Here is a 17455-nt window from a genome sequence, read left to right on the forward strand (position 1 = left end):
CACCACCTGAGAAGAATCCCACCACCAGCCAAGCCCATATACTCATCAAGGGACTAAACCTGAAGTGGCCAGAGTGGAAATGCCTAAGTCGAATTCAGACGAGATTGGGGTGGTGTAAGGCCAACATGGCAAGATGGGGCTATGCCCATGGAGAAGATACTCTCTGCGACTGCGGAGAGACTCAGGCGATGGACCACATTTTGCAGTGCGGCAGACGTTCCAGAACTCAACTGGCTGGCCACTTTTATACTAACAGAGTGGTCCAACCGTGGAACAGCCTACCAGAAAAAGTAGTGTCTGCACATACAGTGGCGACTTTTAAGCGTCAATTGAGAGCCCTTCCCTTAGGAAAAGAGGGCTAATCTACCAAGTATACCAAGTAAGTATATCAAGTAAGAACGGGTTGCACAGATGAATACCTGGCCCTCGTAAATGAGACGGTCATCGCAGCCATCGGGCGATGGAAGAACTTAATTTAATTTAATTCAATTTAATTTAGGAACCGTATTTTGATCTTGATCTAAGGAGACACAAGCGAACCAGCTCCTTTCGGCATTAAAACGGGTTCAGCCTATTTTAGAATGAAACTGTGATATATTGTTTACTTTCTTTTCAAAAAGTTTTTTTAGGTATGATCGCATAATTATTATTTAAAAGGGAAGGTTTGCTACTAAATTTGTACAAATTTCAGTGACTTTATAGAAGAAGAAAAATGATTGATACACGCATTATCCTGTCACGCAACCTGTTAACTTCACATAACATCAACTTTTTTTAAACACAAAGAACACTCCGTGCAGTCCTTAAATAAATGTAACAATTAGACAAAAATATTGTGATTCAAAGTTTTAATTTGAGAATCAATAGTCATCATGACTCAAAGAGTAAAAAGCGCTTTCAAAGTTTTACCAAAATCAAAACTGCTTTTAGATTGGATATACAGTGATCTCTTTTTCTCTTCTTCTTAAATGGATACATTTTTTTTCAGTTGCACCAGGCAAGGATATAACAAAATATGCATAACGTTTCCTATACAATCCATGTTGCAACCTTCATTTACATTTTAATCCTATGAGCTATGAAGTATTGAATATTATTGATCCTTTTTTCTACAATCAAGTAAAGAAATCCATCGTTAATATGAGGTCAAGACAGTCGATTCGAGTTGCGGGGTAGTCAGTAAAAGTCAAAATCACCAAAGCTCAATATGCAATTAAAAATAAATAAAATTAGAATATAAATAGCGTAAAAAGATTTTGTATTGTTGTGGAGACTTGATTGAAAAGATTGCTAAATGTTGATATCTGCTTTTTAGCCAGATTCGGATGATAAAATTGTGTAATTTTTCTGAACAAATTATGATTTTACAATCGCTTTTACGGAAATTATTTTATGAATCAGCAAACTGCCGAATTCTTTTGCTTTGCTTTGCTTTGCTTTGATTTCCTTTCCTTTCTTTTGCTTTGCTTTGCTTTGCTTTGCTTTGCTTTGCTTTGCTTTGCTTTGTTTTGCTTTGCTTTGCTTTGCTTTGCTTTCCTTTGCTTTCCTTTGCTTTGCTTTGCTTTGCTTTGCTTTGCTTTGCTTTGCTTTGCTTTGCTTTCCTATCCTTTCCTTTCCTTTCCTTTCCTTTCCATTCCATTCCTTTCCTTTCCTTTCATTTCCTTTCCTTTCCTTTCCTTTCCTATCCTATCCTTTCCTTTCCTTTCCTTTCCTATCCTTTCCTTTCCTTTCCTTTCCTTTCCTTTCCTTTCCTTTCCTTTCCTTTTCTTTCCTTTCCTTTCCTTTCCTTTCCTTTCCTTTCCTTTCCTTTCCTTTCCTTTCCTTTCCTTTCCTTTCCTTTCCTTTCCTTTCCTTTGTTTAAAGAGTGGGAGGCCGGGCCCGTCAGGCCCCACTAAGTATTTGCGGCTGCCTGCCGATCTACAAAGGAATCAATCAATAAAGGTTGAAAATCGTCAATCTGTCCCTCAATTGAATTTGGTTTCGGCGAAGCCACTGACCCGTCTCCGTGGTCTATATTGGTTAAGGCACATATTTAAAGGCATAATTAATAAAGCAATAACAAGTCGTAGACTTCCAGATATTTAATATATGCATATATTATAATCTACATCAGGCCTTCTCAACTGACGGCGCTTGCGGTCAATTAGAGTGGCGCGCTACTGTTGCAAAGAAACTAAAGAAAAAAGAGAGAAAATATTTATTTTAGAATTAAACACTCAGCAAAATCAAGAAGTCATAGTCGAAGTTGAGCCTAAATTGTTTGCTTAGCCAACAACTAGGAAGAAATGGGAATTTATCGCATTGACCATTTTATACGGCTCTAAACCAGGGCTCTAAACAACAATAAGCATACGATGTACTACCAATTTTAGCATTACAAATCTCTGGAAACATCTTGTTCTTGTTTGTTTGATTTTAACACTTCCCGTGTTTATTGCACCAAAATAAGTACATATAAATTTACCTCTAGAGTAATTATACCCAGGAATTGTATTAATTTTTTCACATCAATGTGAAATCATGATTTATATATTTTGGAATAAAATAGTGTTAAAAATGCCACATCTGGGCCTTTAGAAAGCCCTAAAATCAACCAGCTTAGTACTTTGCCCCTGAACCCCATCCATTTTCGGCTCGGTCAAATACATATGTTGGCACTTCAACTACAAATTCTTCTCGTTTTGGCACTTCTAATAAACTAGTTGAGAAGGCCTGATTTAGATCGTCGTGAGGTGACAAATATATAGAGAGAGGCATGTCTCATATTCGCCTAGGACAATGTCCCCCGTCCTTCTATCGATTTATTATGTCAATTAATATAATTGAATAACATCCAGTATTTTATTTGGGTGTTACTAAATATAATTGATATGTATTCAAACACAAACACACACACACACGAATATAATATGCGAGTGGGTGCGGGTATGTGTTTGTGTGTTTGCATTTATATTTGTTTATGATTATATCGCCATAAGAAAGAGACGATATAATGCCGGTAGATTCAATCAGTTTAATCTCCACCATTTCAGCGATCTCGATTCTCGCTCTAACATTCAAGAACATGGTAAAAGAAAGGAGGGAAGGTATATATATATATATATATATCAATGTGAACACATATATTTAAAAGAGAAACAGCTTCCCTCCCCTCGGAGCTATACGTGTACGTCTTTATACGTAATCCACCCATTGTATGCACAGACTGGGCATGCATCGAAGCTCACGCAAACCATGGTTCATGCGCAAACACTCTGCACTCTATATCACCTCCCTGGTCAGGATAAACATCGACTGCCGTGTCTTTGTATTTGTCAGCAGTCGACAGGTAAGGAACGAAGCCACACGTATCGAGTAAGAACCAGGGCAAAGTCTGAGAATTCAAAACCACCATGACAATCCAGCTGTACGTCGATCTGAGATCTCAGCCATGCCGTTCTCTGGCCATCTTTCTAAAGTTGATGGGCATTCCACATGAGCTCCAATACATCGACCTCTTTACGGGTATGCTCTTTTCGTTGTGATTTGTTTTTTGTGAATGAGTGGCTATGAATACCCATTTAAAGAGCATCGTGTAATAATGGACCAAACACAAAACCATCGGGGATGAAATAGACCATTTTAATGTATAAAGTGTCTCATATAAAATACAATTAGTTTCTTTGATGATCATATTTTACCTGACTGTTAAGAAAGCATGTATATGCTTCAATAAACAACCAGGGTACCGATGACTTTATAGGTCCTCTCCGAGGCACTAAGTAATGCGAATTAATGCCTAACGAAAGGGCACGAGCTAGAGTATTGACTTAGTTTTAAACCCGGGACCTCGATCGCGTTTACGAGACCACTGCTCTACCACTGAAAATGATTGTATTTCGATATTCAGAATACAAATTGCATGCATGATTAAGTTGTTGCTAGGTATATAGGCCCAAGCAGAATGTCTTACCCTGCCAAAGAATTACACGTAATATATATGCATTTGCGTTCATACTATTAACATACAATTATTTAAATACAGGTGTATGAAACATTTGTATTGAGGCACCTCATTTGGACGTATGCATTAGATTTGGTTTAATATATTACGAAAATGGTCTATTGTAACACGATCACAAAGACTTTCGAAGAAAAAACTTCATTACACTGTTGTATAACCCATATATAGTTACAAGTTCTGATTATAATACGTCCTTTTCCTGTTCGCATGTTCCAATAGGGACAAGGTTATTTGGCCTTTAGTATTATTTCTCGAAAATCTTTGGGTACTTGTTTTGCGTTCATTCTTGCTTATTTAGAAATTTTCCTCTTTGGAATTTAATTATTTGACCTCGTATAAATTTCAACTTTAATACATTCTTAATTGCCTTATCAAATTTCATGAAGAGGAAGTTATACAGAACATTTATATTTGCCCAGCATAAAACAGTTTACAAGGTTAAGGTTGTAATTATTTTTCTTGAACCACATCTTTTTCTTTCCGCATACATCATATATTCTCATCAGTTGATGAAAACAGTGGGTTACATGTATTTACCAACAAATAAAAAGTATACAGGAGTAGGGTTTTTCTTTAAAAGCCTTGCATGACATCGATTAGGAAGCGATGACACCTCTCCTTTTCTCCTGTTTTTAGACCCGGTGTTGTCATTCTTCTCATGTGGTGATTATTTGACTATTATTCAGGTACTCAATAGACCATTTTCGTAATGTAATCAAAATGAATACATACATCTTTCTTAAACACATCAGAGATTTCTGCTTGGAATCCAGGAAACAGTCTTGGTCCTTTGTTAAAGGTCTCTGAAAAGATTCCTCCGGAATTTTTGCATTAACAGAAAAGGGTGTCGTCTTTTCATAGGATAGACAGAAGGCAGAAATACTAAACGAACAATTCCGTTTAGTCTTCACGACGGAGAACTTACAGACTCTACCAAATCTTCCTCAGTATAATATCCCTAGTGTGTAGAAAAAATCTTCATACAAACTTCAGGGATTGAAAAACTCTTGGAGAACTTAGATCGAAAAAAGCCACCGGGGCCGATGAAATTTTCCCCCGTTTTCTACTAGAGTTTTTTCATGAACTAGCGCCTTTTCTTGCTAAAATTGTTCAAGCATTATAGACCAATATCTCTCACTTCTGTATGCTGTAAACTATTAGAATATGTTGTATACTCTCATATAATGATCATCTCGAGTCGTACAAGGTACTTAGTAAATTTCAACATGGATTTAAGAAACAACTAATTTCAAACCACGCATGACCTTACCCTTTCCTCCGAAAAACGGACTCAGACCGACCTACTTGTTACTGACTTTTCTAAAGCGTTCGACACTGTGCCCCATCCTCGTGTCCTCCTTAAACTTAATCAGTATGGAATCAATGGGAAAACCAAACGGTGGATCTCATCTATCTTACAATATAGGTACCAACGGTAGTATTGGGGGGGGGGGGAGAACATTCACAGTGGGTAAGGGTTTTGTCGGGCGTTCCCCAAGGCATAGTACTGGGACCTTTACTCTTTCTAACCTATGTTAACGACCTATCAGACGAGGTATCCTCAACTGTACGACTATATTAAAGCTGACGACTGTATTATATTCTCTGACATTAAAAATCAACTTGACGCTACCAGACTACAGGACGACCTGGACAGACTTTCTGCATGGGTGAATAAGTGGCAAATGCAACCGAACCCCCCCCCCCCAAAAAAAAAATGTCATGTTCTAAGATTTGCTGCTTCTAGATCTCATGTTATAACCAAGTACACTATAGGAGGTACAGTATTACAGAAAAACTTCTCTCACTCATACCTTGGTGTAGAAATCTCCCGTGATTTAAAGTGGGATACACATATTTCGAACATAACATCATCTGCCAATAAGGTTAATGGATTCCTTCGTAGGAGCCTCATATCATATACTAAACAAACTAAATCTATAACTAACACAATACTAGTCCGTTCAATCGTAGAATATAGTTCTAGTGTCTGGGACCCATATTCAAAATTACATACCCATGAAATTGGAAAAGTACAGATAGTGGCAGCCAGAATAGTATGCAATGACTACAAATGACTACAGCAAACTACAAGCGCTACAAAACTTATGGGAGTAGGCTAGGACCTGCTTTCTACCCGAAGGTAAATTTCGAGGGTCTGTATATTGCACAAGGCCTTGGGGGAACTTGGCCCTGCCAGTGTCTACTTGCGTCCAGCTACCCGAGCCACCAGATCCGTACTTCGGGAAACTTTTTCAATACTCCACCCGCACCAATTGTTTTAAACACTCTTATATTTCACGTACCATCAAGGTCTAGAACTCACTACCCCCCGACATCCAAATGACCTCAGACACCGACACCTTCAAACTACAAGCGACCAAGCCACAATGACTAAATATTATGCAACAGTCACTATGAACATGTCGGACAAAGAAAGCGGACAAAATATACAGTTCCTCGGGTAGACAAAGGAACATCCCTTCACTGCTATTATGTAAAAAGGTGAATATGCATATGATACCTGTTCTACACATTTTTACATAATAGCAGTGAAGGGATGTTCCTTTGTCTGCCTGAGGAACTGTATATTTTGTCCGCTATTTTTGTCAGTAATGTTCATAGTGAGTGCGCACCCCTCATCCTCCTCGTTGTTTCCCAACGGGACGTTGAGGAGTATACCAAAGAAGAAGAAGAAGAAGAAGTGCCTCGTTAGAAATCATTTCAGTCACCTGTTACGAATAATTGTATGTCAATATTCAGAATGCGAATTGCATATATTAATTGCTAGTTTGCTAGGTGTTATAAACATTATGGTTTGTCCTACCTAACATAACGGAAGGTATATTATTCGCATTCTGACGATTGAATTACAATTATTCGTACCAGGTAAAATAATTTGTAACTAGGCACTAAACAAAGATTGGTGCTTTAAACTTTATTACATTACGAAAAATGACCGATTAAATGCAAACAAACATGGTTTCATCTGCGTACCTGGTATCGTGCAAAATGCCAACTCATCGTTTCAGCAGCAATCCTCTTTTCCTCTAGTAGACAATGATCAAACTGTGTACAGTATTTATATTGTTACGCAATGTAAACAGGACGGAATTGAAAAGGAATTGCTTAATTAGTTATGCAATCGTGGCAAAGTCCAGTTTCGAGCACCTGGAATCATTGAGAGTATATAAAGCATACACGATATGAGTCAATATGAACACTTAACGCCGAAACATTGCTTGTTATATATGCCTATATCATAGCATAATGTTTATGCGTATCAACAATATTAAGGTCTATATAATTTGAAGGAAATTAGGACTGGGGGTTGCGATGAAAAGAAAATTAGGAATCGAAAAGAAAAGGCCCGTACATGGACTTTCCAGATGATTCTTTTATTTTTCTTTTCTTTTTTAATAACGGGGTAATAGCACAACCCTCAGTGTTAATCGATGATGATGAGGAGGTGTCCTTATCGGGATACGGCCACTCAAGTTTGTTTTATTCTGTTGATTTTCCTCACCACTCCTTTCCTTCATGATGTTTGCTGATCCCCTACACGCCCTAGTCAAACCTCCACCTCGGTCCGGGGTCTTAACCTACCGACAGTCAATAAAATCATGACTATTTTATTTGGAGGTAATGTAATCATCATTATGTCGATTACCATTCGGTTGGTTTTTTCTTCTGTGTCGACTTGTCGAGTGTGACTAAGGTGGATTATTTTGGTCATCGCTATACTCTCTTCTTTTCTTTTTAAGCATTAATGAAAGAAAATATGACTGGGACGATACACGGAAACAGTACACAAGTGCTTTCCTTTTGTTTTTCAGGGGTGGTCCCATGTCAATAATTTGATAACAGTTGATAATTCGGTCTAAGTTTAGAAAATATTTTGGATCCGAGAAAAATAATGCTGAATATTCATTCTCATAAATCGACTAGCATACGTTCTACAAAGACATAGTTTAGGTCGTTATCATCGATTGTCCTCAAATCGTTGCTTTGTATAACCATCAAAACCTGTTGGATATTTTTTCCCTTGTCCTTCCTAATCTTTGTATGGGCAGAAGTATTGCTATAGTCATTCGCAATCTCACAAATGTAAATATTTTCTTTGTACCCGTCTTATTATTATTATTACTTTGAAGATCATCTTGTTTGTCAAACCTGTCTGAGATCAGTCAGGACATGAACAGATTCTCTGTTTAGCGTAACTAAGATCAACAACCACCTGACCTGCAATAGAACCCTCTCGTTTCGTGTAAGCTCTTTCTCAAACACTGTCACTGTGCATAACTGCCTATTGTGATTCTTGTAAAAGTTCCTTTGCATAAAATCTTCCCCTATTGTGTCTTTAACAGTCCAAAACATGATAATACCAATGCCTTGGAGGAATACATGTTCAAAGGAATACGTGTTTACATTTATTTTAGAGCGAGCACAGAAGTCCAATACGAGAACAAGTTCTCTCTCCGAACAGTTCTAGGGCTAAATAAATAAGCATACACTTATGAATTATAGGTCGTGAATTTCCTATCATCGTGCCGTTAACAATCCATTTGGGTAAAAATGTTGCCAATGACAAGGAATTAAGAATAACCATTTACATGTAAACGTGTTTAATTTTATTTTTAAGGCGAGCACAAGAAGCCAGAGTACGCGGACAAGTTCCCTCTCCAAGTAGTTCCAGGACTGAAAGATGGTGATTTCTACCTCAGTGAAATGTAAGAATTGTTTCTTATTTGCTTTTCCCTGCCATGCGTGTGTTTCTTACGTGACCTAGATTCCAAAGGTCTGTACTGTAGGTGTCAAGTATATTGTATCATGAAAATTGGAGGAATAGTGCAGAAATAGAAGCGCTATATAGGCCTAGAATGATAATAATTTAAAATATAATATATAAACATAAACAATATAACTCTTGCACCTAGGACGTACCGGGAGTGATAATAGAAGTAAGATTAAGATTAGGAATCATAGTACGTGTGATGGAAGTAGTAGCAGTAGTAGTAGTAGTAGTAGTAGTAGTAGTAGTAGTAGTAATAGTAGTAGTAGTATAAGTAGTAGTATAAGTCAAGGTAGTAGTAGCAGTAGTAGTCATGATAGTACATAACAGTAGAACTACATGTAGTAGTAGCAGTAGTGACGATGGTACCTGTAGTTGTAGCAGTAGTAGTAGTAGTAGTAGTAGTATAGTAGTAGTAGTAGTAGTAGTAGTAGTAGTAGTAATAGTAGTAATAGTAGTAGTAGTAGTAGTGGTATTGGTACTGGTGGTAGTAGTAGTAGTAGTAGAAGTAGTAGTAGTAGTAGTAGTAGTAGGAAGAAGAACAACGGTCGTCTTAACTATAGGTAAAGGAAAGGTGTATATATCAGAAGTAAGACCAATTCTGAACAGCAAAAAATAACCTTAAGAGGAACCTCACCAAAAATAATCAGTGTAGGTATTCTGATGAGATGTATTCCTGCCCTTTGATGTACGATATTCCTTACGAAGATGAACAAAAGATATTTTAATGAAGATATTCTTGGCATGATGTGATGCGTTTTAGCATGACGTGGGCGCAGCCATTTTCTTGAAAATGTTACGTACCAGTTGAAGTTGTACATGCATTAATATCAGAGATGCCAACCAGTACGATAATTTTTTATTTATTTTTTACCCATAAAAACAGCAAATCGCATAGAAATTTGTTTTTGCTTTACTATTTTCTCATTAATTTTTAATGAAAGAGTAAACATTTTTCTGAAATTTTACTGGCCAGGGCCCGACGGGCCAGTGGTAGTGTCGAGTTTCCGTGAAAATCTGATTTTTCTCTCCACAATCTGATTTTTTAGGATACTCAGTCTGTTGTTTTTTGGTGTCAAAATGTTGGCATCTCTATAATATGCACCAAGCTTTAGCTGGAAAGACCTTTGAAATCGAAAATTGAGGAAAATCATAGCTTAGAAGTTTGAAATTACATTTAGTGACAATTATATAACAGATGAACAATTGTAACTAATTCATTTAAAAATACTAAACATAGCACTTAACAAATCTATTTCTATTTATGAGAAACCTTAACCCCAGAAGAGCACAAGTTATTTGTGCAATTTACGTTCTAGGATTGCTAGACAAAGGACAATAGCAGGTGAATGAATGCTCCATCACCACTCACACCTGGGAGGGGAGCATCCATAAATTTGAATATATTTACTTGATAAATGACCTCACATAGTACGCCACGTTTTTATGAAAATGGCATTGCCCTGAGAAATTGTTTCTGAGAAAATATTTATTTGGGTGAGGTATTGTATGACCTTTTGGGGTTATCTCCCCTATATTTGTTTTGACTACACGTTCGCAGAGTCGCTTTATTCCGTTCTGTGTTTCGTATTTTGACTTTTTCGTTCGTAGAGACGCCATATTTCTTTTTGTTTTGTTTCGTATATTGACTTTATGTTCGCAAAGTCGCTTTTCGTTCTTTACTGAATTATTTGGGCTATTCTCTTTGCAGGTTCGCTATATTCCGTTCTTGAATTCTTTTCGCAGGGTGGCTCTGTTCCGTTCTGTATTTTTTGTTGTGTTTATTCTTTTCGTAGGGTGGCCATATTCCGTTACCTGACAACCAAGTATGCCGACAAGATTGAGGATCATTGGTACCCTAAGGACATGAAGTCCCGTGCACGTGTGGATGAGTACATCGCCTTTCATCATACAGGCACTAGGGGCAAGTGTGTTGCTATCTTCGTGGCTGAGGTATATAGAAACTATACGTTGTGACGTATCAAGTATCAAGTATCAAGTTTATTTGTCTTCCAGAAATCACATGTTCCAAAATATAATACAGTATAATCATAAAAGTACAATTTAGAGGGGGGAAAAGACGAGGAGGCCTTGGTTGAAGCACAGCTTGATAGGTTAAGGCAAGTCAAATGCCCAATAGTTCATTGCCGATTAATCGCTGGGAAATTAAGTTTTTCGAGCAAAAGCTCTGCATATTTATTGATGAGCTTACTTGATCGTGATAAATATTGATTTTTTGCCCCAAAAAACCTTTTTATTGGTGATAAACTGCGTTTTTTTCGATTTAATGGTCATTTTGGCCTTCGATGAACGTCCTCAGAGGTTATGTTTTCTTTACAATGCCATATTTCCCGTCTTTCCCTGCCGAACCATTTCCACCCCCGGCCATGAACCATACCTTCATTCCGGCTGGCCGGCCACTACCCTTGTCTCCCCTCTCTCTCTCTCTCTCTCTATCTCTCTTTCCACCTCACTCCACCTCTCTTTTTCTCTCTTATCTCTCTCTCTGTCTTCTTCCCGGTCCCCCTTAATTTATCTTTATCTGTCTCTCTGTCTCTCTCTCTCTCTCTTTCTCTTTCTCTCTTTTCATTCTTTCTGCCGAATACATTATATCTTCTCAAACAATCCGAACTTCTCTTGTACTCAGTACTACTGACATCCTGTACCCCCTTTCTAGCGAAAACTCTTTGTTTGATCAACCTATTGAAGCAATTGTTGTGTTTTCACTGCCCCTCCCCCCGCCCCTCCTCCACCTTCATTAGCCAAATACTGAAAAATATTTTTTTTCAAATCGTTAAACAATGTTAAATCTGAGATGCATGGCCATAGGTGTTTTCAGTGTATGTGATATGGAGTAATAATGAAGCCCTAAAAGAATTGCGCTTCAAAATGATCCTGAAGTGACTCAAAACAGTAAAAATCTTTGAGTGACCGGTTTTACCATCAGCCAGGCGATCGGCTTGTAAAAGTCATGGGGTTTCTGACTAACCTAAAAGTTTATAATCGTCATTGCAGCATGAGCTAAATCCGGAATTATGTTTTAGATTCCGAGAAAATGTTACCGAGTCACTTTAAGGAAAGTGTTTTGCCACGCTATAGAAATATTGGATATAAATTAACAAATTGTCATGTTTTTATTTCTTGGTTGGTAGGTACTGGCTCCTGCTTTTAGTGGGAAGCCAGTGGATCAGGAAAAAGTCAAGACTGACGCAGAGAATCTCAAGCAGAGTCTCGACAAGATCGAGAGGAGTTTCCTTAAAGATAATGACTTCCTCTGCGGCAAGGAAATATCAATCGCCGATATCATGGCTGTGTGTGAGGTAATGTATACCTTTGTAATTTAAAGGCCTTTCTTGTAGTGTGTAGTAGTCTAGTGGATACGTCACGAAATTATGGATCTGACACTTACTTTCCGGTTCGAGTCCCGCCGCAGCACTAGCTTCCTTTGAAAAGACAGTAATCGACATTTGCTACTCTCTACTCAGGTGTAGTAAATGGTTACCTGGTGTCTTAATTAGGGCAGTTGGGCTAAAGCAAATATAGATGTTTGGTATGGGGTCATGAATTTGATTCAAATGAACATATTGGAAGCACACGCGATTTTACAATATTTAATGACCGTTGAGCAGTTGAAATCAAGTCTGTGATGAAATTATAAATAATAAACTCTTTATGTTGTGTAGCTCCCTCTCAATACTGATATTACTTTAGCTTTAAAACAATATTTCTTGACTACAATCGACTGATTTGCAAGTCCCGTTTGGAAAGTATATATCAGAACTGCATATTCTGATATCGATCTGGTCGCAGCTACCATGGAATGGTCTTTTAGGCGCTATTTTAAATATTTTAAATTTACCGGTGCTATATTAAATTTCAATCTCAATTATTAGTATTAGTATTAGTATAAACATCATCATCATCATCATCATCATTAATAATAATTTACCTGATATTGCAATCAAAAGGATCGCCAGTGATTGTTTAGGAATTAGGGATAAAACCCCCTCCCTTCAACTTACATATCAACAACTCTGGAACAACCTGCAATTATTAGTCGGCAAGACAGATTTCCAAATTATATAAGTAAATGTTTTCTACCCGACATTTTCACGCAAATTAGTTTTTCATTAAATAAATCGAATTGTTTTAGCACATAGTTCATTCAAAAAGTGATAACCAATGAATGCATCGAAAACGGCGTAAACGCCAAAGTTCGCCAGTGGGGGTGGTGGCTGAAATGACTTGACCAATTATCAATTTTCCAACTTCTAATCTGTATTGTAAATTGAAATAGTAATTTTGTCATTAAAATATGCTAGATCTGTATTAGTAATTCAAATAAAGCACCTCACTGGTAGCGGTTGCCCAAATACGAGGGGATGGGTGCCTTGTGTCAGGTGGCGGTTAATATGGTTAATTTCAAATATTCGGGGCAGCAAACCTCCCCCCCCCCCCCCCCCCCGATATCCCGCCTCCACGTACGCCTGTAATGATAGACCTGTCAGAAACCCACACTTGGCAGAGGAATCATAATCGTGTTTTTTGTTTTAGTATTTTGTCTGTCATATAACATCTTCTTTCTTTTTCTTGTTGTCCAACTTTGTCTACAGTTTATGCAGTTCACTGTGAATGGTCGTGATATCTTTAAAGACAACCCCAAGATGAAGGGATACATGGATAGAGTGAAGGCTCGTCTCCAACCAGCTTTAGATGAGGTCAATGCTAAGTTATATGCGTGGAGGGATTCGCACGCGAAGTAGACTTTCCGAAGATTGAGATTATGACCCGTTCTCCTTCTGAAAACAAAACTTCATTTCGTACTGCCATCATTAAGACCCAATTCGCACAACGATCCTGACATCAGGTTTCAGCCAACATCGCAATAATAATGGCGAAGTTGCAAAGCTAAGCCCTGCAGCGTAAGGGCTCATTTAGACATGACGCAAAAAGCACCCGCAAACAAAAACCGCCGTGGTTTTTTTAGTTTAAAAGAATGGCAACTTATAGTACGCACAACAAAAGATTTGCGCCTATTCACTAAACTCCGTGTTATAACTTGCAGGAATGTGCTGCGCATGTAGGCATGATAAGGCATCATAATCGTGTCATATCTGGAGGGGGTCTAACAGTGTATTTATAATACTATTGAATTGCGACGTTCGGATTGTGGTGCAACTGGTTCTATTTGTGGCTATGTCAGGGGGTGTTTCACAAAGACTAAGGTTGACTTTAAGTTGGACTTAAATATGGCAGGCCGCTCATGCCACTGTTTTCTCTCACCATTATAATCTTTAGATACGATTATTTCCTTCAATAATGAATTATCAAAAAATTATAATTCTTTAGATTTGTAACCATGATTTGTACGCCCCTTGAGATACCAATGCCAGTTAATTATGAGCGCAAACAGTGGCATGAACGGCCTGCCATAGTTAAGTTCAACGTATTCAAGTGGATCTTAGTCTTTGTGAAACACCCCCTGTGTGTATTCATATACTACTATTTTCATAATGGCATTAAATTTATTCAGGCTGTTCCTAGCTTCACCCATACAATGCGATCTTAGTTTCTTGGAGGTTCTATTTTTTCATTTTCTATTTCCCTTAAACACTGTAAAATACATGTAAAATGAAATAAAAATGTAATAAACTTGAATAGAATACCAACGAACATAGTATGTTGTTACAATTTAATATTGGCGTCATTTCAATTGTGCTATCCCCTACACTTACAAAGCCTGTGAAGACAAATAGCGCATAAGCCAGTAATTCAACTAAATGGATCCGGCTGACGCATCAAATGACAGATCGTGTGCAGCATGCATTTTCCAGTAGACAGTCAAACACCTTTAAATACATGTTCATTTTCACTTAAATTTGGTAGACAATCTTGAGTTTATAGTATTAATCCTTATTCTTTAATAAAGTCTATCATTGAGAAAACGAAAGATGCGTATTACTTTATTATTTACATGTCTATTAAATGTCTTTCCCATTTGTTGAACACTATTTGCCCAAAGCTTTGGAAGGAGAATTGCCGATTGTATCTAGCATGCCACTTCGAGACTTGCTTGCCCCAGTGTATTCGGCTGACTAGAGTCACAATTGTATCCCGTTCAATTTTTTTCTTCTGTTATTAGGCCTTTGATCGAGGTCTAAAGATATGCATAGACCTTTGTATTTTTGTATAAAAAAAATCAGCCAACATTTTTGGTCGAAGTATAAGGTAGGAAAGCTTGGAGAATATTGGGAGCTATAGAGACTCGGTGAGAAAGATTTTGAAGGGGGAAATGGAGTGGGGTATGGGGAGCGAGAGAGACTCAGAAAGTGATGTTAAGAGAACTGGTGATTTTGTAAGACAGCAAGAGAGAGAAAGAGATTGAGAGAAATGAGAAATAGACAGCGAGAGAGAGAGATATATCGATGGGAAAGAAAAATAGATAGAGAGAGAGAGAGACAGAGTAAAGTGATGTGAGAATGATAGTTCGAAATGCACGTAAAATTCAACGAGAGCACATAACGAGTTCTCCTATACGAACCGAAAACACATCATTCCATCAATACCAAGCTTGAACTGTATGGTATACAATTTCGTCAACGTAGTCGACTTATTTACATTGTAATATTTTCAGTGACCTATAACCTGGTTTCGATGGGTGCGTTATGGCATAGGCATAATAATACTGAACCAACAAAAGCCGTTGCTTCGAGGACGTAGCGATCATAGATTGGGTAACCTTTAGTCTGGGAGCCTGTCCTGAAATAGTCTCTACATCAGACAATAAGATTCTACCCCTAAAAGTAATACTTAAATGATTCTTAACTTTACCGTTTCCCGTTGGATTTAGCCCCAAGATGACCTGAACAAAGTGGCAATGCCGAATGATTTCACCCCCATGATCTGAAGCCCACGCAACTATGCCCAAAAGGGAGTGACTGTACACTACTATACTCGAAAAACTGACAATTTTCTGTTTGGATATTGAGCAAAAAGGATTGGCAAACGCCCCTTGAGTTCAGAAGGAACCTCACAAAATATTCCTTTAGGAAGGGGGCTGTCCTGCCAAAACCACCTCAAGAAGTGTACACCCCCACGCACACATCCTTTTTTTTAATTGTTTTTTTCTTTATGGCATTAAAACATTACTTAGCGATAAACTTCCTCAAAATTATTGTATTTACATGTTCACCAGGGCCCTGTCTTACAAACTTACAATTAATTTGCGATTGATATAAATCGCAACTATGTACATAAGAGATAGGAGACTGCAAACTTGCGATTGACTGGAGGACTTGCGATTGATTTGGATCATTCGCAACTCTTTGTAAGACGGGGCCAACGAAACTAGATAAGGGAATGTGTGCTTATTATTGATTCTATGTTAATCGTACCGTGTTCACTTTTTTAACCATATTGATATGTGCCCCTGTGACACCAGCGTGTGTGTGAAAGGTCGCCCTCTTTTAACATTTTTCAAATAAGTACAATAAATAGATAACATTTTCGAAGTGTCTTCCTTTGCCGTAGTACTATAGTCGTACTATCAAAAAACAGTAAAATAACCATCCAGGACCATCCAGGACCATCCAGGACCATCCAGGACCACCCCGGTGCCAACACGGTGTCAACACGGACCGAATCCCGGATCACCCCGGATGGGGTCCGGGATGGTCCGGGACGGTCCGGGACGTATATGGGACTGTAGCTTTTAAAGCATCACACTTTTTTTAACAAAACATCCCGGACCATCCCGGATCACCCCAGACCATGGTCCGGGATGGTCCGGAGTGGTCCGTGCTCGTCCGTGCTGGTCCGGCTTTATATGGGACTGGGGCTTAATATGGGACTGGGGCTTTAAAAGCTACAGTCCCATATACGTCCCGGACCGTCCCGGACCATCCCGGACAGGGCTCAAATTAATTTTTTGTCCACGGGGGCTGTTCCAAAAAAAAAAGAGCCCCCGTGAGCCTTCTCACGGGGGCTCTTTTAGTGCTGACGGGGGCTCTTATTTTAATACAAATTTCCATTGAATTGGTACCCATGAAACTCCTAAATTCCTTGGTATTTTATCATTATCATTTATTTAAGTCGGCATTTTCCCTCTTAGAAATTTACTTGTTACATAGCTGTTATTGACTTTTATCCCCGTGATGACATTCTCTCCATTTCTTCCCGTTCTGCACATATAATTCCTCCTCATTATTCGGAGCAACCTTATTTACATTCTTGTTTACTTTAGTCTTTTGAAAGGATAACCATATCCTTCCAAAAACACAGGGGTGGATCTAGCTTTTTGCTAAGGGTGGAGGGGGGGGGGGTAACCCAAACACGATGTGGAGCATCGTCCACGAGCCGCGTAGCAGCGAGGCGATTTTTGTTGTTGCTATTTTGAACCCCCGTAAGTGATGTTTTCCTTGCATCTACATGTATACTAACATGCGGAGCATCGTCCACGAGCCGCAAAGCGGCGAGGCGATTTTTTGGTGCCATTTTGAACCCCTTTAGTGATGTTTTCCTGGCATCATTTTCTATGTACATCACATATTTTCACTTGGCAGCCAAAGGGGGAGGGGGGTTAAACCCCTAAACCGCATAGATCCGCCACTGCAACATCTTTGGTCTTCTTCTTCTTCTTCTTCTTCTTCTTCTCAATATTG

At 38.4% G+C, this 17455-nt stretch overlaps 1 protein-coding gene across 2 annotated transcripts; it reads left to right on the forward strand.

Moving 5' to 3' along the window:
- Window positions 1-3290: 3290 nt before the first annotated feature.
- Window positions 3291-14741, forward strand: LOC582141 (glutathione S-transferase theta-1). Of its 2 annotated transcripts, XM_011671003.2 has the most exons (6): window positions 3291-3504; window positions 8646-8733; window positions 10592-10748; window positions 11948-12115; window positions 13409-13581; window positions 14312-14741. In XM_011671003.2, exons 1-5 carry the CDS (start codon window positions 3393-3395, stop codon window positions 13556-13558), a joined length of 675 nt encoding a protein of 224 aa, XP_011669305.2. In that variant the 5' UTR covers window positions 3291-3392; the 3' UTR covers window positions 13559-13581; window positions 14312-14741. The 2 variants fall into 2 exon arrangements, with proteins under 2 accessions (XP_011669305.2, XP_787201.2); XM_782108.4 differs by having other exon boundaries at window positions 13409-14741.
- Window positions 14742-17455: the final 2714 nt, after the last annotated feature.

The sequence above is a fragment of the Strongylocentrotus purpuratus genome, unplaced genomic scaffold (assembly GCF_000002235.5).
Source record: "Strongylocentrotus purpuratus isolate Spur 01 unplaced genomic scaffold, Spur_5.0 spur5_scaffold_2, whole genome shotgun sequence".
Taxonomy (NCBI): Eukaryota; Metazoa; Echinodermata; class Echinoidea; order Camarodonta; family Strongylocentrotidae; genus Strongylocentrotus; species Strongylocentrotus purpuratus.